This window comes from Thamnophis elegans, chromosome 4 (genome assembly GCF_009769535.1).
Source record: "Thamnophis elegans isolate rThaEle1 chromosome 4, rThaEle1.pri, whole genome shotgun sequence".
Classification (NCBI taxonomy): Eukaryota; Metazoa; Chordata; class Lepidosauria; order Squamata; family Colubridae; genus Thamnophis; species Thamnophis elegans.
In genome coordinates, this window is record NC_045544.1 from 124,744,003 (window position 1) to 124,768,582 (window position 24,580).

Below are 24,580 nucleotides of genomic sequence, written 5' to 3' on the forward strand. Positions count from 1 at the left end.
ACTGGGAAAAGCGTATGCCCGACCTCAAACCCCAACATGTGCTCTGTCTCTCCACGCCTTGGGTGGTTTTCAAAATGAAAACCTCTTCCTGTCTCATGAGGTTACTTATGCCTCACTCTTTTTTCCCCATCGCTTTTCAATCAGGCAACGCCGAGGGCACTCTCGCCGCCATCCGCAACTGCGCAAGCGCAGGAAGGCGATCGACTTCAGGCGGCACGCCGGGCAGCCCCTCCGTTTGGCCCGCTATATAAACGGCGCGGGGTCCTGCGGCGCTCGCTCGCGCTCGGGGGAGGCTGAGGCGGCAGGAGCGGCAGCAATGGCGGATTTCGATTCTTATGACGACCAGGCCTACAGTAGCTTCGGGGGCGGCCGCGGGTGAGAGGGACTGGGGCGGGCAACCGGGAAACGTAGGAGACGGCCATCCTTCCGGCCGGAGGATGAGGAGATGTACTTTCCTCGGGCACCGAGGCTGAGGGGGAGATATGGGCGACCTCGCCCCCCGATGGAGAGGGAGCGACGTGGGGAGAGGGGATTGTGATGTGAGGAGAAAGAAGGACAAGGCCGAGCAGATTTGTTGCGAAGACCAGTGTGTGTTTTGATTAGGAACGAGTCACCTCTGCAGAGACCGAAAGGTTAAAAATACGAGGCAAGCTGGAAAATCCTTTGGCTTTTAAAGTTTATGAACAAGGGGGTTGGAAGAGGGTCCTGAGGAGAAAAGCTTGGTAATGTCCTGGAGAACGATGGTGATAGTCTTAACAGATAGTCATAGAAATAGAAGAATAGAATTCTTTATTGGCCAAGTGTGATTGGACACACAAGGAATTTGTCTTTGGTGCATATGCTTTCAGTGTACATAAAAATAAAAGATACATTCGTCAAGAATCATAAGGTACAACACTTAATGATAGTCATAGGGTACAAATAAGCCATCAGGAAACAATCAATATCAATATAAATTGTAAGGATACAAGCAACAAAGTTACAGTCCTGCAGTCATAAGTGGGAGGAGATGGGTAATAGGAAGATGAGAAGACTAATATTAATAGTAATGCAGCCTTAACAGTAACTTTCATTGTGGATTAGTCGTTGCCTGACAAAAAGGCAAATTAACAACAGGGTAAAGGCAGCCTTCATCTACTAACCCATCGCCTCTAGTTGTGTAGGCTACTTCAACTCGCCTAAGGTGTCTGTGCTTTATGGAATCATGGCAAATTAAAAACCAGCATACCTGGAGAGCAGAAATTTGGGTGGATGGTAAATAGAGGATGCTTGTGGAGAGAAAAGTACATTGAAAACATCTGATGTGGTGTTGAACATTAGATGGTTGGAATGAAAGAGAAAGGCTCATTTTCAAGGGGTTTTGGAATAGTGCTAGGAAGTGAATGCCCATTCATTTGTTCTTTTAAGCCCCGTTCTTTAATTAGAAAGTATCAACCTTGGGCTCAAAAGAATATAGGAGCTCATCCTTCAAGTAGTTAAGAGAAGTGTGATGGGAAGCTGAATAAATGAAGAGGGCAGGAGAAAGAATTTGGGGCCTTTGAGTGAGAATGGTTATTAGTATAGTGATTGTTGTAACTCACTTTTGATTGTGGATCTGAACAAAATCAAAGTGCATAATGGAAGATGCTTGTGTTGTTACAACATTAAAGCACAAGGCTAAAAACTAGGAGATTCTAGTCTTGCGTTAAGTTAGGCATGAAAGTCAACTGTAAGTGATGTAGGACCAGTCCCTCAATCACATCCCAACCCATCTGACAGGGTAATTGTTGTGGAGAAAATAAGATGAAGGAATGTTAGGTATGTTAGCCATCGTGAGTTATTTATAAAAAATAATGTGGGAAATAATATGCCATAACATGCAGAAGTCAACATCTGTAAGCCCATTTGGTGATGACTGATATATAAAGATTGGAATGTAAGAGAAGTAAAATATGAATTAACAAATGAAAGAAAGAAAAACAGTTATGTTTATGTGTATGAAACTTAAGAGAAAAGTGGGGAGTTACTGAAAATGATTTGAACTTGTAATGCATAACTGATTAATACACAGAACAAAATTAATTTGTAGGTTTCATTTAAATGAAAGGTGTCAATTGGTACTATATAGATTGTTGGAGCATTTGAAATTAAAAATCCATATATTAGTGGCAGCTGAATAGTACATTTTAGTGACCAGAGATATCTAATAATTGAACATCAAAAAGTTTTTGAAAAAGTGTATGCCATGAATGGAATTCAAAAGGTAAAATTATTCTGCTAGGTGACATGAGTAGACTGGAGAAAGTTTAGAAAATGATCCCAAGACTAAGTGAGAATATTTACTATTCGGTAAGTAACTAGAGTTAAGGTTTTTTTTTTAATTAAAATACATGATCTATATGTATTAAATCTGTACATACAAAACAAATATAGAATTGGATTTTTTTAAAAATGATGGTTTTATTTGGGATGGAACAACCAGAGAATCACAGAAAAATACAAGAGAGATGCGGTGATTTGAATGTGCTGTAAACCATATATTAATAGCATCAAAAGTGGAACCTGGGAAAAAAGTACATGGAAGGAAAAAAATGAAAAGAAGGAGGTAAGGGGAAAATGCCAATATAAAAGTTAAGTCCTATATGAAAGTAATCTCCCAACTCAAGAGATTGAATCAAAGGAAAAGCCATACTCAGAAAATGGTAGTCATTGTCAGCCAGGAACAGTTAAGTTTAAACATGACGGAGAAAATGTAAAGAAATTTTGATGGTGGTTTTTTTAAAAAAAGTAGAGTGAAAGGAGCTCAGAGCAGAGTGAATTGATTACAGATGAAAGTGATATCTGAGAATACTGGAAGAGTATTTTGGAGATTTCTATAAGAATGATAGTGATATGTGGAAGAATGGTGTTGAAATAAATCCTATAAATATCTAAAAAAAAGAATAATGAAATGAAAGTCATAAATGCTGTAAGAATGTTGAAAAATATTAAAGTCCGTGATGTAATAGGAGAGGGCTACATCTGTGCCTGGTAATAGGAAAATGATTCTGTTGTTCCTCTATACAAAGGGAAGGTAGCAAGATGAAATGTTTATGTGCCATCAAGTTGGTGTCAACTTTTAGCAGTTACAGAGATATTCTGCATAACAGTCTGTCCCTAACCTGTTCTTTCAGGTCTTCCAGTGGTAGAAAAATAAATACCAATGATTAAATGAATAGGCTTGAAATGTGCAATGTTTTGCATGAAAGTGGAATTGAACATTGGTTGCTGCATGCAAGAAGAGCAACAAAGAGCATAAGAGTAAATGGAAATGGTTCGACATTGATCAGAACATAAGAAAAAGATGTGTGGTGTCTCCCTGTCTAACATCTTTATGAATACATGTATAAGGAATACTTGTGATGTCATTAAAGGTGTGTTGGTTAGGATGTGAATGTGCAAGTTTATATGCAAATGATGCTATATTGTTCACGATGAACCTGAATTTATTGAAATGAATGTTAGATACATTCATGATGCCATGAGGAGTATGGACCCAAAAACCAACTAATCAAAGACTCGGATGATTGTGTTTTACTGAAAAAAAATAGAGAAAATAGATAAGTTTCTCACCTCAAGGCTGCTTATCATTTTGGTTTTTAAGTTTGCATTTTTTCTATTCATTTTTTTCTAATGTCTAATTTTAATTGTTTTAACTTATTGTAAGCTGCCCAGACTTCTAGATCAGTGAGATGGGCAGCAAAAGTACTTATTCTTTTCTTTAATCAAAGTAGTCAGAGATGGGCAGCATAGAAATTAAATAAATAAAAAAGAACGAACATTTACAAGTTACACATATATGTTAAAAATGAGTGCAAGTATGAACTTGTGCAAATGTATGAACTTTGTACTTTGATAGAATGTTTATTAGAGTTAGAAATAGGGAAATTTTAAGATGTTCAGATGCCAGAACAGTGGTATGTGATCTGTTGTAAGCAATACATATTTTAGCAGAACATAAGAAACTCGAATGTAATAGAAATGTACTTAAGCTGTGTACTTTATATGGCACATCAGGTAAGCATTGGTTATGGGTAGCAACTGAACAAGAGTGGTGACTTTTCTTAACTGCTTTTCTACAGTTTGCATAATTTTGGATTTGTAAGTATGACAAAATAAGATGAAATTTTGGGGAATGTACATGGACTAGCGAGATAGTGTCCCTTTGTCTTTTGTAAAAGAAGATTTAAAGAACAATTGAATTCCCAAGAACAAGGTCAAATCTACGTAAATTTAGCAATTTGCATAGATTTGACTTTGCTCTTGGGAATTCTATTGATCAGGAAGATTTTCCTAGTAAACGGACATTTTTGCTTGATAAAACCATTAAATGTATTTGCTACTAAGAAGGTAAACAGTGCATTATAAATCAGTTTGAATTAATTAGTTTTTTTCCTAAAACATGAAATTTTCATAAAACAGAATGATAATATAACAAAAGTATGTGAGATGTATTAATAGTAAGAAACGAGCCTAAAACTTCATCTTAGATTTGATTAAATTACTTATCCGTAAGCAATAATTTAACAGTTGTTTTTTTTTTACAAAAAGACAATTGGCTTACCTCAAATTTTCCTAATAGCTTTACTTTTAGCATATGATTTCAATGTAAGCTTGTGCATCTTGTGTGTTTGATCCAAAAAATATTAAGTGTTGAAGACTTGCATCTTACCTTAGTGATTCATTATAAGGTAGTTAAGTATTCCTCTGTATTTTAGTCTCAAGATTAATTCTTTGGGAAGGAAATACTTTTAACCAGGAATGTATTAATCTGTAGCACAAGGCAAATCACTATTTGGCTTTAAGAAAAGATTCAGGATTACAGAAAGTAAAAAGGAGTAGGATAAACCTACTATCAGTAACAAACAGCTAAGAAAGTGCCATTGTAGTATTTGGTAGGAATAGTAATTTTTATTATTGTTTACAAGTAGTCCTTAACTCACTATAACAATTGGAACAGGAATTCCTGTTGCTAAGCAACAGTCTTTAAAGCACATCATGTGTTCATGTTGCTTAACCACAACAATTTTGGCAGCCCTGATTGCTGTCATTAAACAAGCATCAGCCATTATACGAGGACTTCACTTGAGCACAACTTGGAACTTCCTCCTGATTTCCCACAGACTTTGTGAGAAACTGGCAGGAAATGTTGGAAATTGCAGTTGTATGACTGAGGCTCACTGTAATATAATTATGTGACTATGGGGACATTGCAACAACCAGAAATATGAGAATAAAATGTAAGTATCATTTAGTGCCATTGTAACTTTTTATGGTCACTGAATGAATGGTCATAGCCCAGGAACTAGCTGTAGTTTTGAGTAACTATGTATAGTCTTCCAAAGTTATTTAGCATTTGTTTTAATGTGTTGGATGGATGATAGAGATGATATTAAAGGTAACTTCAGAGATTCTGAGTTAGTCCTTTTAGTTTTCTACATCTTTATAGGTTGGTCATTAGTCCAATGTGTAACCTGGGGATTTGCAACTCCTGTTTAATGTCTATGGATATTCTCAGTCATCCAGGTCATGGTTGCCCCTGCTTTTTCAGGAGGCAATTGAATTTTCTTGTTTTTCTTTGAAGACTTCTCATCCAAGAAGCTTCTTCAGCTCCGACTGAATGGTGGGAAATAGAAAGATTTATATCATTTGCAGCCATCTGGTCACTTGCATTATTTTAGTTGAGGCCACTTGGAGGTGTATCTGTGTCCTCAGGGTCACCTGAGTAATGCAAATGGGTGTGGAGCCTTTTTGGGACTGCTGAAGGACTGTGTTGTGGAGCTGTGCTTTCTGCAGGATATTTTCTGCCCTATGTCCCTTCACGGTTGAACACAGGTGGCAAGGCTGTTGGAGAGAAGTCTGTCTTGTCTGCACCTCAAACTAAAGCGCAAATAGTTCCCGTAGTCTGCAATTTTTCTGGAAATCCATTTATACCCGCACCATTCAAAGGGTGTTCATCCTAAATGCATAGCTAAATGTCTATGGAGATTCTCAATTATCCAGGTCATGGTTGTCCCAAAGGTGCTTTTTCAAAGAAATACAAGAAAGTCCAGTTGCCTCTTGAAAAAGCACCTTTGGGACAACTCCTGTTTAAGGAACAGTGACAGCTATGACCAGGAAGTCCAGTTACATTATTTCCTGGACCAAGAGTTTCCGCTCATAGCCATCATGCTTTAGTTACCTCCTGGTGAATTATTGCAATGTACTCTACCCAAAGCTGTCCTGGAAGACCAACCAGAAGATGTAGCTGCTGGTTTGTAAAGCAGCAAAATGGGCAATTTCAGGTGCTTCTTAATCTGTATGTTACACCTCTGCTGTGTGAGCTGCATTGGTTGACAGTGGGTTTCTGGGTTCAATTCAAGTTGCCGGTGGTCACTTAGGAAGTTTTCCATGGCATGGGACCAGATTATTTGCAGACCAGTCTCTCTTTTTTCATGTCTATTCATCAAGGCAGACAGGAAAGTCATGTTACTAGTCCCATTAAAAAGTGCCACCTGTCAAAACCCAGGAAGAAAGCCTTTTCTGCCATGGCACCTGTCTTGTGCATTATCTCTCCAGAAGTCAGATTGACCCAACTATATTGATCTTTCACAAGGCTTAGAAGATGTGGCTATGTACCCAGCATGGGGATTGAAGTGTTGATTGGAACATTTTAAATAATTGAATTGATGGTTATTTTTTATCCCAACTGCTGATTGTCTATTATTTTGTACATTTTGGTGTTTTCTGCTGGGTTTTTAAAAATTCATGGTTAACTACTTTGAGTCACTTGTTTGAGATGGGCAGCCATATAAATTGAATAAAATAAATTGTAACTATTTATTGGCTAAGAAACAAAGCATATCTACCCTCCCCTGAAATTTGCTATCAAGAGATTAAAGAAAATTGTGAGTCCATAGGATAAAGCAATAAATGTCATATACAAAATAAATAAGAATGAGGACTGTAACAAAAGGATTTGAGGTTTAGAAATAGAATTGTTCCCTGCATTTTTAATACAAAAAGTAAAAGTAAAGGTTGCTGGTAAATAAAAGTATTTTTTGTAGTTTAGAAGTACTTTAAGAATCTAAGTAACAGTCCATATTTCTGTCTATTTGGTGAGGCTGAGATTCTTTCCCCTCATTCTCTGTTGCTTTCCAAAAAGGCCTTTGGCACTTAGTTAGATCAAATGCATGTAAGAGGTTATGCATAGCTTCTTTTCCATCTGGATGTTTGCTACCTATAATGTTCCCCCAATTTTTGCCAACTGGCCAGATCATTTAGAAACAAAATCAGTATTGATCATGATTTCTCAAAAAATATTTTCCAACAGCACCTGGTCATTTATAATGATTGAGCAGAAGAAGGAGAGAAGATGAAATGAGTGAAAAAGATTTCCTTTGAGAATAGGGTGGCGAGCTTATATTTGATTCCAAGGATGTAACACAATTTCAGAATGTTGCTTTTGTTGAATAATGGAGTAGGAATAATTGTTTGTCTTTTGAGTTTATTTTCAGATCATGAATTTGTCAAATGATGCGTAAGGAATTAGATCAGCTTGATAAAGCCTAGTAAATCAAACACTGATTGTTTGTGTACCATGAAATTAGTGTCAGTACTTAGTGACCATGTAGATAGATTTCTCCAGGATCATCTACCATAATCTGATCCTTCTCAACTTGCAACGGCATCAATCACCACCATATAGGATTCCATGCACTTTGTGCTGGTTATTTTCTTTTTCTTTTCCCTTCAATCTTTTCACCATTATAGACTTCAAAAGGAGTTAGATCTTTGCATAATGCACCCCAAAATAATAATTTAAGTTCAGTCATTTGTTCCTCAAATGACTGTGTAGGTGAAAATTTACCATTATAGGCAAAATTCAATGAGCTCCAGTACCTATTCCATATTTCTCTTAGTAATTTCTGGGAACAAACAAAATTAACATCCACATTATTACCCTGTTGTTATTTCACAGTTAAGTTCCCTTTATTTTTATAAAATAATTTCAAAAGTTATTAGAATTATCTTTATTATTAACACTTGAGTTCATATAGTCAACTGTGCTTATGTTTTTATTATTGGTGCCAAAATTGTATTGGGGCTTGCAAGTATATTTCCGCCATTTTTTTTCTTTAGGAGATTTTGACCTACTAGAAGCATACAAAAAGCTCTTGCTTAAGGACCAGAGAGTGCTTCAACTTTTCCCACAAACCATATGGAAGTGTACCAGTAGCTTTGACTATTTCTGTTCTAATATATATATAAAATAACATGTAGCTAGCATGTTATGTTTTAATTGCCTGCCTGTCAACAACTTCGTCATGAACTTCCAACTGACAGAGCCAGATGGTCGGTCTACCTTGTCATTCCAAATACCTTTCACAGTGATGGATTTCTGCACTCTTCAGTCCTAACATAGCCTATTAGGTTAGTTAATAAAATGAATGCTGTGACTTTGTTTCAGAATAAAATCATTCTATAGCAATAGCAATAAGACTTATTGCTATTGCCGCTTTACAGTGCTACAGCCCTCTAAGCGGTTTACGGAGTCAGCATATTGCCCCCAACAATTTGGGTCCTCATTTTACCCACCTCAGAAGGATGGAAGGCCTTGAGCTTCGAGCCAGTAGGAATTGAACTGCCAAGCTGCTGTCAGTTGGCAGTCAACAAAATTAGCCAGCAGTACTGCATTCTAACCACCGCACCACCACAGTATTTATATCAGTCCCATTTTGTTGAGCATCCCGTATGTTTTTGAACCACTCTTGAATCAACTTAGTTGAAAATCTTGGTTGTTAATGGCAACTGTCATAAACATCCATAACTCAAAGCATTTGATATCCACAGTGGCATTGTTTATCACTGGCTCTATTTTCTCGGGTCTTTTTTTTTCCTGCATGAAAATTTAATAGGAAATGAATGCTTTACTTTAAATTTTAGAACTGGAATGGCCCTTGGAAGAAGTGCATCACAAACTAGAATAGTCTTCCCTATACTGTTTTCTTCAGGTAATCTACTTTTAGTCTTGCTGAAGTCATCCTCTGAGATAATTCTTAAATAATTCTTACATCATTGTTAATAATAATTACGCTAAACTTAAAAGCTTTTTCAGGTTTTTTGCAGGATTTCAGCTATTTAGAGACTCTTCACTGATAACCTCTTCTGGATGTGCTAGATTTGTCAGACTTCTTTTCATGACCACCAAAATCTGAAATAGTTTAGTATCAGTCCTTTCCATGCTTAACTGTGAATTACGGTAATTCAGTAAATACACATAGAGATATAGCTACATACAGAGTTAATCAGTACACATAGAAGTAAGTGGCTAAGACACTGAACTTTTCAATCAGAAAGGTCAACATTCGGCAGTTCGAATCCCTAGCACCACGTAATGGGATGAGCTTCCATTACTTGTCCCAGCTTCTGCCAACCTAGCAGTTCGAAAGCATGTAAAAATTCAAGTAGAAAAATAGGGACCATCTTTGATGGGAAGGTAACAGCGTTCCGTGCACTTTCGGCATTTAGTTGTGCTGGCCACATGACCATGGAGATGTTTTTGGACAGAGCTGGCTCTTCAGCTTTGAAACAGAAATGAGTACTGCCCCCTAGAGTTGGGAACAACTAGCATATATGTTTATTTACCTTTTTATAAAAGTATACTTTCAAAACTTAGGGATATTCTTGAGATGTTGCTCATCTATTGCAGGAACTTTGTTGTAGATTCTGAGTTTGTTTTTTTATCAGTGATTACACTTGGTGTTAGATATAACTGCTCAAGTTCTTAAACCTCGGACAAGTGGCCTTACTAAGTGTGCATGTGTGTGTGTGAGAGAGAGAGAATGTGGTTTTATATGTACATGAATGTGAGCTGCTCTGGAGCGCCTGGAAATAAATACATCTGTAAATATAATCCTTACCATAAATCACTCCAGAGTTCACTCTGAAATGTGCTGTGCTTTTTTTTTCTCTGACTAGTATAGCTAGTAGAAACATATGAACTTACCACAAAACCTGTTCACAGTTGCTGATCTTTATTGGAAGTTCAGGAAATTTATTTGAGGAACTTTGCAGGGACCACAGGTGTTCTATCATGGCATTTAATCATCTTCTGAAAATCTCCAAGGCTGCATTTTACTGTAGTTGCTATTGCTCCATACGGTGCTCAGTGAATAGTTACGTTTTCCAAAATGTTGTACAGAGCGCTATCATTTGCTTCGACCACAGCTGTAGACAAGAAGGTGATAGTGTTATGGCTATATTTAATTTCAAGTGTGAGAAGATGAATATCTCAAAACCTTAAATTCTTTACATTGGCCTTGGCCAATGTATATAAGAAATCCAACCAGATGTTGGTGTTTTACAGGAATAGTCCCTTGTATAAGAGGAGAATGTGTACAATTCATATTTAAACTCACATGAAAAGTTCTGTCATTAACTGTTTTCCAGGATAGTTTTTTTTTAAATAAATGTCTACTTTCATGTAGCACAACTGGTTTATGTCTAGCAATAACAATATTTTATTTCATCTCAGTTGGTGAAAATGAGACAGATACTTCCTAGATGCTAATTGTGTGTTTATTGAAAGACTTTTATTGCTGCCTATATCACACAATAATCCTAAGTGGTTAACTGCAAAACCAAAAAAAACAAGTACATAAAACACATCACACCTTCCTACCAAAGGGCCATAACAACCTATACTACTAACCATCAGTCTTAGTCCTATCCTAGTCTTTTGCTAGGCTGCATTCTGGACCAATTGCAGCTTCCTGTTGTCTTCAAGGACCGCCTCAGGTAAAGTGCATTTCAGTAATCCAATTCAGAAGTGACTAAAACATGAGTGAGTGAAAGCAAGAGGAGCTGTAGTATAAATACATGCGCCTTAAATTATATTCATGGAATCTCATGTGCCTCAAGGAGCTTGTTTTTCCTCCAAACTGGTCCCAACATCCCAACATATTTTTGTGGATTTTGGATCCATTCCGTTTCATTAGCAAAAGAAGTAGCCACCAAAGAATGAAAAGATGTTGGCACATCTCAGATATCATGTTGAAACAGTTGAGGGACAATTGAGTAGGACTTATGGGTTAAAGTTACAGAGAAGGTTCAGCACTCCTTTCATTGTCCCACTCTGTTTTCAAAGAAATTCAAAATTGTTCCTCATTTTTTAAAGAGGAAGAAATTATGTTCCAAAGAATGTGACCAATACCATGTACTAATTTAGGTTTAACTAATAATTAATCTGAATATGAATCCCCAGTTAATCAGGCAGCGTACAGATAGTCCTTGTTTAGCTACTACAATTGGGACTGGCAGCTCAGTCATTAAGTAAAATCATGACTGCTAATTTTTTCACTTCAGCTTTCATTTGCCTTACATACCTGCAATGATCAGAATTGCAAACATTAGTGATAAAGTTATTACTTTTTCATCGCCATCATAATTGAACAGTTGCTAAATGAGGCAGTCACTAAACAAAAACTTGTAATTTAATTCAGATTATTACCTTCTATTTCCTCCTGAACTGCTGTTGAATTCTCTGTCAATTATATTTCATTGTATCTTGCTCAGCATAGAGGTGGGTCTTCTTTATATTAATTCTGTAGCTTATAACATTTTGTATGGTACAATATAATCATGTTCTTTGTTACTTTTTTACAATACCAAAATTTATATGTTCAGTTCATTTGTTCTGGCTAAAAAAAATTGCTTTTGAGGATTTATATCAGGGTTCTTGTAAGCGGTCAACATGGATTCCTAAAGCTGAATGGGGCTACTCAGGAGGTTGATATTGTTATTATTTGTAGTACTATTAGTTAAATAATAATTAGTAAATCATTTGCATATAGAGCGTATCAGTGCACAACCTGAAACTTGGTGAAGGGGCTGATGAGTTGAAGGGTTTGGGGATCCCTATTTATGGCAAGGGGAGGGAAGCTCTTTTTTCCACATTGATTGCCATCTGGGTGGCTAGTGTCATTATACTCCAAATAGTCAGTTGACATTGTTGAACTTAAATTTTCCATTTTTTGAATGTGAGATTAAGTAGTAAAAAGGATTCCTTAAGCCTCTGTGGTGATTTTATTCCTAAAGCAAGGGGAAAACAGTGAAAATTATTGATTTGGGGGGAAATGTTTTGAACGTTGCCATGTATACTAAAACCCTCTGCAAAGTTTTTTAGGCAATAACTTTGCTCTTTAAAACTCTACCAAAATAATTGGGCTGGCTTTATACTGATGTACATTTTAGACTTTAGGAGTTGTTAATGAGATGCTTGGGGGGGGGTCTGCAAGCCAGAGATTACTTCGACCTGGTTTCAAAATTAGTTGTTTGATGCAAAAGTGGTTCTCCATATCTGAGTTTCTAAGTATGCCATAGCTGCTATTCCCACAGGGAGCACTCAGGTGTGAATTATAATCCTACCCTTGTCAACAGGTCTCGTGGCAGTTCTTCCATTGGTTCACGTAAACAGAAAGAGCTTCCAACAGAGCCCCCCTTTACAGCATACGTTGGTAACCTCCCCTTCAACACAGTCCAAGGAGATATTGATGACATCTTCAAGGAATTCAATGTAAGAAGTGTCCGACTAGTCAGAGACAAAGAGACAGATAAATTTAAAGGTAGGTTGTTTTTTTTATCTCCCCTTTATCATAAGGTTTGGGGTTATGGCAGCTGTTTCCTTGTAGAGCAAAGGTGTGAGATTGAGTGTGCCTTTGTGTGCATGTGTACGTGTGTTTGGCAAAGAGCAAAGGTGTGAGATTGAGTGTGCCTTTGTGTGCATGTGTACGGTGTTTTGGCCTAAGGACTATTTCTTGCTTTTCTGTGGTAAGTCAGAAAGCACATTCCAAAGAGTGGACAGGGGAAGCCAAAATCTAAGTTCATCATAATGTAAATTATAATGTGGTTTCAATGTTTAGATATAGAAAACAAACCATCCCCATGTATTTAATAACTTGCTCTTTTTGCCAAATTAAAGAATACAATTGTCTGTATCTTTAAAGGGATTCTAGAGGGCTGCTACCATAGCATTAGAATTATGCCAACTTTTGACGTACTTGTTATTTTAAATATTTTGTAATTGAATGATACAGATAAAAGTACATTGTGGTAGCTACATAACTCGAGTTGGACCAGGGGGATGTATGATATGTCAGCCAGCATCTCTAGGGGAAACCTGAATGCTGGTAGCATAGGCTGTGACCTTTAGGGAGAGAACCTCATGCAGCAGTTTAGCTCTTCCCCAATAACCCATTGAAGATAAAGATGTTGATTGATCACAGAAAATGCCTGCTGCAGGAGTGAAGGAGACCCAGGAGAAAGGCTTGTGTAAAGTAAAGATATGACCATCTGAAACTCTTAATAGGAATAAGCAACATAAACAAGGTTTTCCTGCATGTCAAACCATCTATACTTGCTAATAAAACATTATGTATTTTGGTGAAGGTGTTGGACTAAGAGCAAGGAGACATGAGTTTTTTTGTCTACCTGTAGGCACCGAAGCTTACTGGGTGACTTGAGATCACTTAGATGTCACTCAGCTCAACCTACGTCACAAGATTGTTGTGGGGACACAATGAAACATCTGCAGGAAAATAAACAGCTCTAGAGAATAGAAGCAGCCTAAGAGTTTTATCACAAGATATATAAATTCTCTACTTTTAAACTTAACTGCAAATACACACACATTCAAATGCTTATCTCATTTATGTAAGAAGACTTAGCAAAGGGCTTTTCATCTACCTGTAAGAAAAATTTATGTAAGGAACAAATTAAAGTATGCAGAATTTTTTGATCTTAAAATAGCTGTTTCAAATACAAAGCAGCTGTTTGGCTTTAATTAATGTATCCTATCATTGCTTCTTAAGCTTTACTGAAACTGAGCTTGAAACATTCCAAACATCAAACATTTTGTATCCCTCTAGAACAAATGTTTCTATGTTTCATTTTTTCTATAATCTGTATTTCAGATCAGGAAGTTAAATTGTTGGGTGACAGAACTCAAGGAACCAAATCAGTTTTATGAGAATTATAACCGATGATCACACATGCACACCTAGTTTCCAATGCCAAAATGAGAGCAATTTCCTGATTTTATTTAGATGTATATGCATTCATTCACACCCTTTGAGTCAGTCTTGAGTTCTAATGACTGCCTGGATAATTCCACAGAGCTTCTTGGCAACATTTCAAAATAGTCAAATCATAGCCTTCTTTCTACACTGGGGAGTGACTGATCCAAATGTGCTCAGCTAGCTTTGTGCCTAAGATGAGACTACAACTCACGGACTTACATTTTCTAGCCTGGCACCTTAACCACAGGTGGTCTCTCATGTATATTTATATTTATTTATTTGTTACATTTCAGGATTTTGTTATGTAGAGTTTGATGACGTTGAGTCACTTAAGGATCTCTGAGTTTGATGGAGCAGTAAGTATAAATATTCTTGTGAAATGTAGTTTGAACAGAGGTAACTGCTTTTATCTGTTATCTACTTCAGAAACCATTTCTTTCTTTTTTATTTCAACCCAACAGCTTTATGGCGACTCGATCGCTCCGAGTGGACATAGCTGAAGGCAGGGAAACAAAGACAAAGGTGGCTTCGGTTTCAGAAAGGTGGCGGTTGCAGATGACAGAGGTGACGTCCTACATGGCTGTTCTTACTGCAAATTGGATGATTGTATTCATGCCACCTTAAGCAGGCATAACTTTGTGTTAATGTGCACTGCTGACACTTAGCATTAAGTGTCAGCAGTGCACACTGGCAATCTTCAGGCCTTTATGGAAGACATAAGTGCCTTCTAGCAGAATAAAGGAAGTGATCTAAAATTCAGCCTCAGAGCCAGGCAGATAAGTTCATACCATTAAGGAATATTAGCAACTGGATCCCCAAAAATAATAACCTCATGACATTTCAACAATCCCTACCCTTCACAAGATAACTGGGTGTCCTTCCATGGAAAACTAGGGATACTATGAGCAATTGTTTTTTTTTAAAAATGCATTGCTTCCCCTCAGCACTAGTTAGAGGATGATGAACATCCTGGAATTGAGGAATATTTTATTGCTAATAAGAACTTCAAGGAAGGAACTTCCAAGAAGACTGAAAGAAGTGACAAATTGAACATAGTGTAAATTAATTAAACTAAGAGTATTAAGAAGTTCACTGTTAGTTTTGATCCCATAGTGATAAGGAGGCAAAGTTTATAGAATTAGAGTATGTTGTTTACAGTCATCATGACAGTCAATGTGGCCTGGTTGCCAAATGCTCTAAGTTTGGCCATGTGGCCACATGGGAGGGGACAACCATCAGAACCTCAAATCTGGGTCACAAGTAGACACAAACATCCTTCCTCCATAGGTCTATTATAACCTCAAAAGGTCACTAAGTGACCAGTCATAAGTGGAAGACTACCTGTTTTGGAATTCTAATTAATATGCTTCAGTTACTTTACATGTTATCCTAGCTACACATTCGGAAAGAAAAATATATTGTATGTTAAACAGTGGGAAAGCTTGCTAGAGATTCTTGGAGGTTCTTAAGCAAATCAATCATTCCAGTAACAGAACTTACCCAAGTGCAGAAAATTCTTTTTCCTCCAGTCCATGCCAATTGGATGTAAAATTCAGAAGAAAGAAACACAATATCCAAGTATTTCAGAACATTCTGTTCCTGAAATTGTAGGTTTTTGTCCATGTGCAGACATTACCCTAGACCAGTAGGCACAATTAGTTCCTATGTCTTGAATTGTACCAAATAGCTTCTGAGGGCCCTTTCTGATATTGTGACTCTTTCGAGTTTGTGCTGTGCTTCACTTTGAGTTCCAAAAAGTCACTGCAGACATGCTGGTAAAAGACACCAATTTCTTGTGTACTATGTACACAAAGCCTGAATACCCTAAAGCATCTTTTGGAATCCCTTTGAAGTGGACAGTGCTATGAATCAGTAGCCTGGTTGTTCTCCTGTCTGTTCAAGCTCCTTTGTTTTTGGAGTTAGCTCGCAGCACCTGTTAAAAAAAACCTTTAAAGATCTGGATGTAGATTAACCTATGGTTTGTCTCCGCAAAAGAGGATTTAGTGTTTTTTCCTCTCTATGTACATGCTTTGGCTGGAAGGCAAATATAGTATGTTACTGTTTAATAGAACTTTTAGATCTGCCGATTGATCATCAAAAGTAATTCTTGGGTCTAATAGATAGTACGTACAAGTGTCAGTTATATACAAGATAATTACTGTATGTATATATGTACTGTATATGTGTATATATACACCGTGTTTTCCCGAAAATAAGACAGGGTCTTATTTTCTTTTGACCCCTGAAATAAGCGCTTGGCCTTATTTTCGGGGAGGTCTTATTATTTTTGAGGTGCACGAGACTATGAGCATGGTCACCTCATGGCTGCTGCTGTGTTGCAATATTTTCAGGGGAGGGCTTATTTTAGCACATGCGCTCAAAAGTCCGATTGGGCTAATTATCCAGGGAGGGCTTATTTTGGGAAAACAGGTTATATGTATGTATGCACGTGTATATATATGTATTTGTGTATGTCATATATTGAGATTCTAAATAGAAATTAGCAGGTAAATGATCTCTGAGTGAACAAATTAACCTCTGAACTTCTTGAACAGGTCAAGTAGGTTTATTGTCAGTACACAGTAGAAACGAAACAACGTTTCCCCAGAACAAGGTGCTACATCAGACAATATAAATAAAAAGAAAAAGAGCAGGACACAGGACTACATATAGCTCACAAGTGTTTATGGTTCCAGTTTCTTTGTGTGAGGAGTCTGATGGCTTGTGGAAAGAAACAGTTACACAGTCTATTTGTGTGGGCCCGAATGCTTCTGTACCTTTTTCCAGATGGCAGGAGAGTAAAGAACAATTGGCAAGCTGTTCCAAAATAGTCTGTTAATGCCCCTGCTTCTTTTGTCCAAGGCAGATGGAGATCCCAGAGCAGCATTAGCCCCCTGGAATCGTGTCTAGCACAACTGCAAAGATTGGTGGCATTTTTCTGCACCACTGTGAAGTGGGAAATCTATAAATTGAAAATTAGTTGACTAGAAGACCTCCTGGTCTCTTCAAAGCTCTCTTATTTGTTAATACTCTAAAATAGTTTAACCTAGGGGAGGTTTTTAGGAATAAATGAATAATTTCCTCTCAAAATCTAAGAGGAAAAAAGAAAAAGAAAACCCTGATCTTCTTAGGCAAAACCATCTAAAGGTTTTGAAGAGCTGCAATCCTACTCATCCAGATTCAGAAGACTCCACAAATTTATAAAATCCAGGTGGGTTCTGCCGGAGGGGAAAATCTACAAAGTTGGGCTTTTCTAACAGGATTGCAAGTCTGTTGTCTTGCAGTAAAAGTAGACAGCAACATGAATTCCAAGGCTTTCCTCTGAACTAATCAATTGCATTACCATGTTCTTTAAATCATGGATTCAGTGCAGTGCTGAACTATTGTGGTCGACAGCATTGTTAAATAAAATGGGAATGGGTTTATTTGGCATGTGCTCATTTCTTGGACTTGCTAATACTCCATACCTTTACTAGATACATTGATGAGGCTTAATATTCCAAATACCGCAACAGTGGCTGAATGAAAACTGGCTATGTGAGTTTTGCAGAAAAAGGCCTCACTTTCCATCTTCAATGAACTGTATTTAATGATTGTATGTAAATAGTTGCAAAGTAACTCATAAACATGATATAAACTTTCTTTAAACTTTGATTTTCTGGGGATGCTGGCTCATCACACATTTTCTTAATTGAGGCTTGAATTATGCCTGGATATTCCCCCTTCTTTTACAACTGTTAACCTTTCCCAGATTTTCAGATATTGGTTCTGCCTCTGATCTAGCCACATTCTCCTGCAGAATACAGTTGCCAGATTTAAATGAATGCAAGGAGTGTGCTGATTTAAAATAGGGGGATTTCTGACCATTGGATGCGGAACCTACTAGAACAGTGTTTGACGAACCTTTTCGGCATCGAGTGCTGATACGGGAGTGCGCATGCACAGGAGTGCCAGAAGCTAGAAGAGCAGTTCCCTGGTGCACATGAGCGCACTGGGAAGCTGAACAACTGGTTTCCAGTGTGCACATGCATGCCAGTCACCTGGTCTTCTGGTTTCTGGCTCACATATGTGCACAAGGTCCAGCTGGCTGGCGCATGTGTGTGCCAGAAGCTCAGCTTCCTGGCATGTGCATGCACACCAGGGAACTGCTCTTCTGGTTTCTGGCGCTCCTGTGTGCACGAAGACCAGCTGGCCAGCACACAAGTGTGCATCAGAACCCAGAAGAGCAATAGGCGACAGCTGGCATGCCCGGAGAGATGACTCTGTTTCTGGCACACGTGCCATGGGTTCGCCATCACGGTTCTAGAACTTCCTACCTTCCCCTTTGACCAATGTTTATAATGTGACTTTCTTTTTAGGTATGGGCGGAGGTATGCGGGAATCAAGAGGAGGTGGATGGGATTCCAGAGATGACTTCAGTGCTGGTAGCAGTATTTTCTCTCTCTCTTTTTAATATTACTGAATTTATTTTCAAATCTCTTGACATTTTTCCAGGACATCCTGTTACCTTCTACTTGTCTTCAGGTGTTAAGGCCAATAGGATGGAATTTAAAATGCCATTTCCATTTTTAAGAATATGGCAGTCCTCTCTCTTGTATGTATTAAACTTTTGTTGGAAACATTGGTGTATATAGCTAGGCAGAGATGGAGTTGGAATCCTTGAAGGCTAAATATATGAAATATATGAATACATTGGGTTTGATGAATGTATGTATGGTTTCTTGTGTCTTGAATTGTTTTCAAAAGAACACCTGGCTTGATTTGGATTGTAAAGCTCTAAATTATTCTATTTTACCATCAGCAGAGCGGTTCATCTGCCTTCCTTTCCTTAGGTTATATCAGCAGTTCCCAGTCCTGTAACTAAAGTTCACCAAGATAACTTCTTTGGCCACCCCTTTTTGAAAGCATGCTCACCTTCTCATCCAGCTGGTCTTTATTTATTCAATTTCTGTAGCTGCCCATCTCAACCAAGTGACTCTGGGTGGCATACAATTTTTACAATTTTAACTTAATGGGACAAGATCACTTTTCTTTCCTCTAGCAATACGTGTTGTCAACGGGGAAGAAAGGCCCTTGCATCGTAGATTTATTTACGTCTGATGTACAGAATTGCTTCAGCTGGGCATGCTCCCTGAGCCAAACAGAAACGTCCCCAAGAAGGAGTTGTGCCCCTTTACTGCTCTTTCTCACAATGTAAAAGGAACTTATGAAATGTTTTCATATAATGCAAACTGTAAATTGTTTCCATTTTGCAGATGGGGATTTAAGGCTGTAAGCCTCGTTCCTATGCTAACAGGTTGTGTTTGTGGAGGAGGTTGGCAGGAATCTAGATAATGGGCTATACCGCAGAGCAATAAGAGGCTGAAAATACAGCCTCTTATTTCTCTGCTGTATAGTACAGTTTGTGTGCTCAAATGTTTCATTCTCTTCAACCTGATTAACTTGTTGTTGTTTTTTTGCCCTTCCCCTTTTATTTTCTTTTTATCATCACTTATGTTAATTCTTCTTTAATTCAGATTGAGATTTTAGTTTAGTTTATTGTCATTGTACCTCATACAACAAAATTAAATGCCATCTTCAGTGTACATTATAACTATAAAAATAAAAACACAAACACATCCTTCACATTCTATCTATACCATTGAATTGGAAACCCGATATTGCATTAATATTGCACTATACCATAGAATTCAACTCCATCAGTGTGTTGATGGTGGTAGTTTACCCTTGCATCCTATCATGTTTCCACGAAAATAAGACAGGATTTTATTTTCTTTTGACCCCCGCATGCGCTCAAAAGCCCAATTGGGCTTATTAACCGGGGAGGTCTTCTTTTTGGGGAAACAGGATAGTTAAGATTTAGTCAGAATAGGGGCTGGCCACTAGTAGTTCACAGGACATTTCTCCAGTTAAAAATGCATCTAAACAAGAGCAGCAAGAAGCAGACGGTTACCAGAAAGGAAGCTTTACTTCAGAAAATTCAACCTTGAAATTTATCAGAAGGCAGGAATCCTAGTTTGACTGTTGCAGTCAGAAATCACAATCTTCAGTTTGTATTGCAGGTGCTCCCCTTGCTATATTCAACCTTACAACATCTGTATTCTAAGCACATCTTTTCTTTTATCAGGAAATTTAGTGGATGAGTACTGGTAATTATAAAAGCAAACCTAATAAGAAAAATGGTATGGTACAACTAAGAAAAACAGCAACATGCGTACATCCACAGCCATGTAATTGTATAATTGTCCTGGTGCCAGAAAAGTCACATTTCTCCCAGCAAAAGATAAGCAGGGCCTTATCTTAGGGCCTTGATGGCGAACCTCTGGAACACAAAACCATGTTGCCCGTCACGCACAGCCTTGCCTGTTTGTCTTCCGGGTTTCTGGCACGCCTGATGATCAGCTGTCCTGATCAGTGCTGAAAACCAGTGTAAGCATGCATGATGGCTAGCTGATTGTCAGGTTCTCATGCACGCCAGAACCCGGAAGTTCGGCTTTTCTGGAATGTGATCCCTTCGCACATGGCAGTGCTGAAAACCGGCCTTCGCATGCGTGACAGCGAGCTGATTGTCAGGCGCGCATCCGCACTAGAACCCGAAGTTTGGCTTTTCTGGAGCACAGCACCGATGAGAGTGAGCGCACGTGCAAAAGTTTTGTGTGACCTTTTTGGCACTTGGTGGTGAAAAGGTTCGCCATCACTGTCTTAGGGAGTTAAAAACTAGCTGATTTTTAGAATGCTGCTCTTCAGGAAGTTTGGATGGTCTGGAGAAATCCTTCATGAGCAAGGTTTTTCCTGGGGCAGAGATATCAAGAGAGTTGATGCTAAACACTATATTCTCTTCGACAGGTTTCAGAGATGATGACTTCCTAGGAGGCAGAGGTAAACACGTCCTGGAGATCGACGAGGAGGTGCCCCACCCATGGGGGGCACAGGTCGTTTCAGGGATGGTCCACCAATGCGTGGGCTTCTATGGATTTCCGAGAGCCAACAGATGGTAGGCTGTCTTCCTTTCTCCCCTGTCCCAGATAAAGAACCAACAGTTATTCAGAAGTTGCTGAACTCTAAATTGTAACACCCCATTGGTGGTATGGGCTAGTGGTGCCAGATGCTGGTGTTATAGCACGTCTGGAGCACCACAGGTTTCTTGCCTGCATTATGGCAAAATGAGATAACTAATTCTCAGCCCAGTTTTGTAGCCTACACTATTTAGGTGCTGTAATACAGTACAGGACTGTGCATGAACTCCATTTTCAGTACTTAAAAGGAAGCCCAATGTGAATACCACATTCAACTTCCATTACAGGTTTTAGATATTACAGGAGTATAGCCGCGGTGATATTTCATAGCGAAAAGTCATAAGGAGCTGACTAGACTGAGGGAAATTTTCTGACATTGCCTGAGACCTTTTGATGTATGTTAGTTTAGTTCAAATCTCTAATGTGAAGCTGCAGCTCACAAAAATTGCGCCTTTTAATAAAATGTGTTAGTTAAGACTTCTTATGGTTTCCATTATAGATTTGTGTATCTTGGGCCATACTATGTGGTTCTTCTATTAGTTGACTCATGGTAGAAGCAATAAGGGGTAGGTGGGGGATGGAGAGAGAGGGAGAGAGAGATTGATTAGATAAGATAGATTAGATCAGGTCTGTCAAACTCCCAGCCATGCCTGCACCAAGTTTAGGGAAGGTGAGGAAAAGTCCCAATACGTCACGTGACTGCTGTGACATGAGTTTGACATCCCTGGATTAGATTACATAATTGATTTTTAATAACTTTAGGCAATGTCCATCTCATTCTCAGGGTGACTCTGATGGCTTTACTAACCCTAGTTTCACTTTTTGTGCACCCCAGATCTATTGTAGTAGATTGAGGGAAATTCTGGGATCACTTCTGATGATTTATAGAGGGAGGAAAAAAGTCAATTTCCCTAAAATCTGATGCTCCCCGTGTTGTCTTCTACCCGAGCAGATCTGCCCTGTTGAAACTGCAGTCGTGCTCTCTAGTGATGCAAACCGATTACTTTGTCATTCAGGGAGCATTGTAACCCAAGTAATGCTGTTTTCCCCAGCCTGGCGTCCTGCAGATATCATTCTGTAGACTCTCATTCTGGCTAAAAGTTCTGAGAATTGGTCCAGTACATCTGGAGGGCAGCATGTCGAGCAATAATGCACGAGGGAAGTTTCTTTAACCAGATGTCCTCCAGGCTTTGATGGGATAAGGTCTAAATAGCTAGACAGCTAGAAACAGAGAGAGAGAGAGAGAGAGAGAGGAGAATGGATTACGTGGAGAATTGCTCCTGTGGATGACACCTTGTGCTTTCATACTGCTTCAGTTTGGAAAGTGGTTTGTTTTAGGGTGGCAGCTTTGTTCTCCCGATCCCACTTATAATGGAATAAGCAAACTGAGACTTGTTGCATGAAATACCTTGCATGAGAGTCCCACCAGACGTACAGGATAGCCATAATAAGGACTGTTATCCATAATCCATAATAAGGACTATAGTTCATCCATAACTCAGGTTGAGAAAAATAGCCATATCACCTCTCAGCTTAATCTCCTCCTCTTCTTTTTCTTTTGGCAGAGGAAAGAGCCCAGAGGCCCAGACTTCAGCTCAAGCCCCGGACAGTCGCTACGCCCCTCAATCAAGTAGCCAATCCCAATTCTGCCATCTTTGGTGGAGCCAAGCCAAGGGAGGAAATAGTAAAGGAGCAAGACTGAGGGCACTCAGGGGGCAAGAGTGGGGGAAACGGGATTGAGGGAGGGGCTGGGGGTGGGTGGGGGGGGAAAGCAGCCCAGAGTGTCTCACTGAGCTCAGAACATTTAACCCCGCAGCCACCATTCCTACCATCTGACACTTGTCCTCCTTGAAACCTAAATGGGAAAAAAAAAAAAACCATCAAAACAAACCAGAGCTTGTGAATGCATGTCAGCTGTTAACAAGTGGTTTTTAGCACATTTTTGGCTTTGCTGTATGTAGTGCCTGCATTCTCTTAAGTTTCCCAGCCCCAGACTTCCCTCGTTCCAACCTCAGGGCTGGTTTCCAGCCGATAGAGCACCTCTTCCACAGTGGCTTTCTTTAATCCAAGGTGGTGCTTCCCCTTTCTCGTTTCTGACTCTCTCTTCTTCCCAGACCTCCGAGTCAGTCCTGCTTACCTTGTTCCCCTCTGCCTTCCACAGTGCTTCTTTGTCCATGGCATGTTCAGTCATCCCCCATTGACCCTCAACTCAAAGGAATCTTGCCCAAGTGAAAACGTTGCAAAAATAAATAGCCCCAAACCCTCCTGCAACACAGATTTAAGCCACTGGGCCCTTTGGAATAGATCCAAAATCAGTTTCCTCCAGGATAGTTTTAAAATGTAAACTGCAGCAAGAGCAAGAGATGCCCTCTGCTCTGGGCCCCGCTGGCACTGCGCAGGGCTCTGCCTGGAGCAGATGTTATGTGTCTGCATCTGAGTCTGGCATGAAAAATGCAGTGTGATGCATTCTTGACTTGGCCTGTGTCATTCCCACTAGTGCTTAGAGGTTGGTGCTGTTGACATTTGTGCCAACTCTGTAGCACCCAGGACCTTCCAACATATTCTGCATTTTATTTTATTTTTTCCACAGAATTGCTCATGGCTTTCGAACTAATTTCCTTAAATAAAGTTTTTCCCCCCCATTTGGGAGGTTGGAGGCGCTTTGTTTTGAATGACATGGTGTCTTAACTTCACCATGCCAGCATTTTTATTCTTTCAGTATGTTTTGTGCTTTTCCTGTTTAGCTCTTCCAATAAGCAAGAGAGGAGAGCACCACATTATGCAGTTTCAACTGGCATCTTTTAAGAGCACGGAGGCCTGGCAAACTGAGCGGCTGACAAATGTTCATTCCCCTTGCGTCTCTGTGTGAATAAATTCTGCTGGAAAAAGCTGGATGCAGCAAGTAACTTAGAAGGAAAGAAGCACTAAAAGTGATGAACTTGAAGAGAAGTTTGTCACCTGCTCAGCTGTTCAGTTTGTAGGATTTGTGGCTCAGTCTGAGCAGAGTGGGAATACCTGCATGCCTGACTTCAGTGCTAACATATCTTATTTGTAGCTTTGATACAAATAACAGGATAGAAACTGGCAGGTATTGGAGGCTTTCTCTTTTCTGGGTCTTCTCCTTCTTTTAAATGCTAAATCTTGTCCAATTTCTAAAAACAGGTCTTTCAATTTGCAAAATTAATTAGCAGGCTTCCAAGAGCAGCTTTTATTTGGATAAATAAATAAAATTAGCAAAGATCTTCATGATTTACAAAAGGGCAAATGTTTCTTTTCCTGACCTCCTTGTAATTTGAGCATATTTTTGAGAATAAGAACCATTTGTTTAACACTAACTTTCTTTAAGACATGCACTGTGTGGTTGTGTTCTAAACAAAATCCACCAATAATCTCTCTTCCACTGTAAATAAGGAAGAACCAGGATTTTAAGAGCAAAAAACAAGTTTTCTCCATGCAAGGCTCACTCAGTCGATCCATTTGATTTTTAAA

At 38.8% G+C, this 24,580-nt stretch overlaps 1 protein-coding gene across 1 annotated transcript; it reads left to right on the forward strand.

The window, feature by feature from the left end:
* Window positions 1-256: 256 nt before the first annotated feature.
* Window positions 257-22,848, forward strand: EIF4H (eukaryotic translation initiation factor 4H). Its single transcript, XM_032215284.1, is given in 10 exon segments — window positions 257-375; window positions 12,439-12,623; window positions 14,369-14,435; window positions 14,537-14,585; window positions 14,588-14,639; window positions 18,434-18,499; window positions 20,922-20,954; window positions 20,957-21,037; window positions 21,040-21,069; window positions 22,657-22,848. Coding segments are annotated over 10 exon segments (759 nt in total). The 5' UTR covers window positions 257-316; the 3' UTR covers window positions 22,794-22,848.
* The last annotated feature ends 1,732 nt before the right edge of the window (window positions 22,849-24,580 follow it).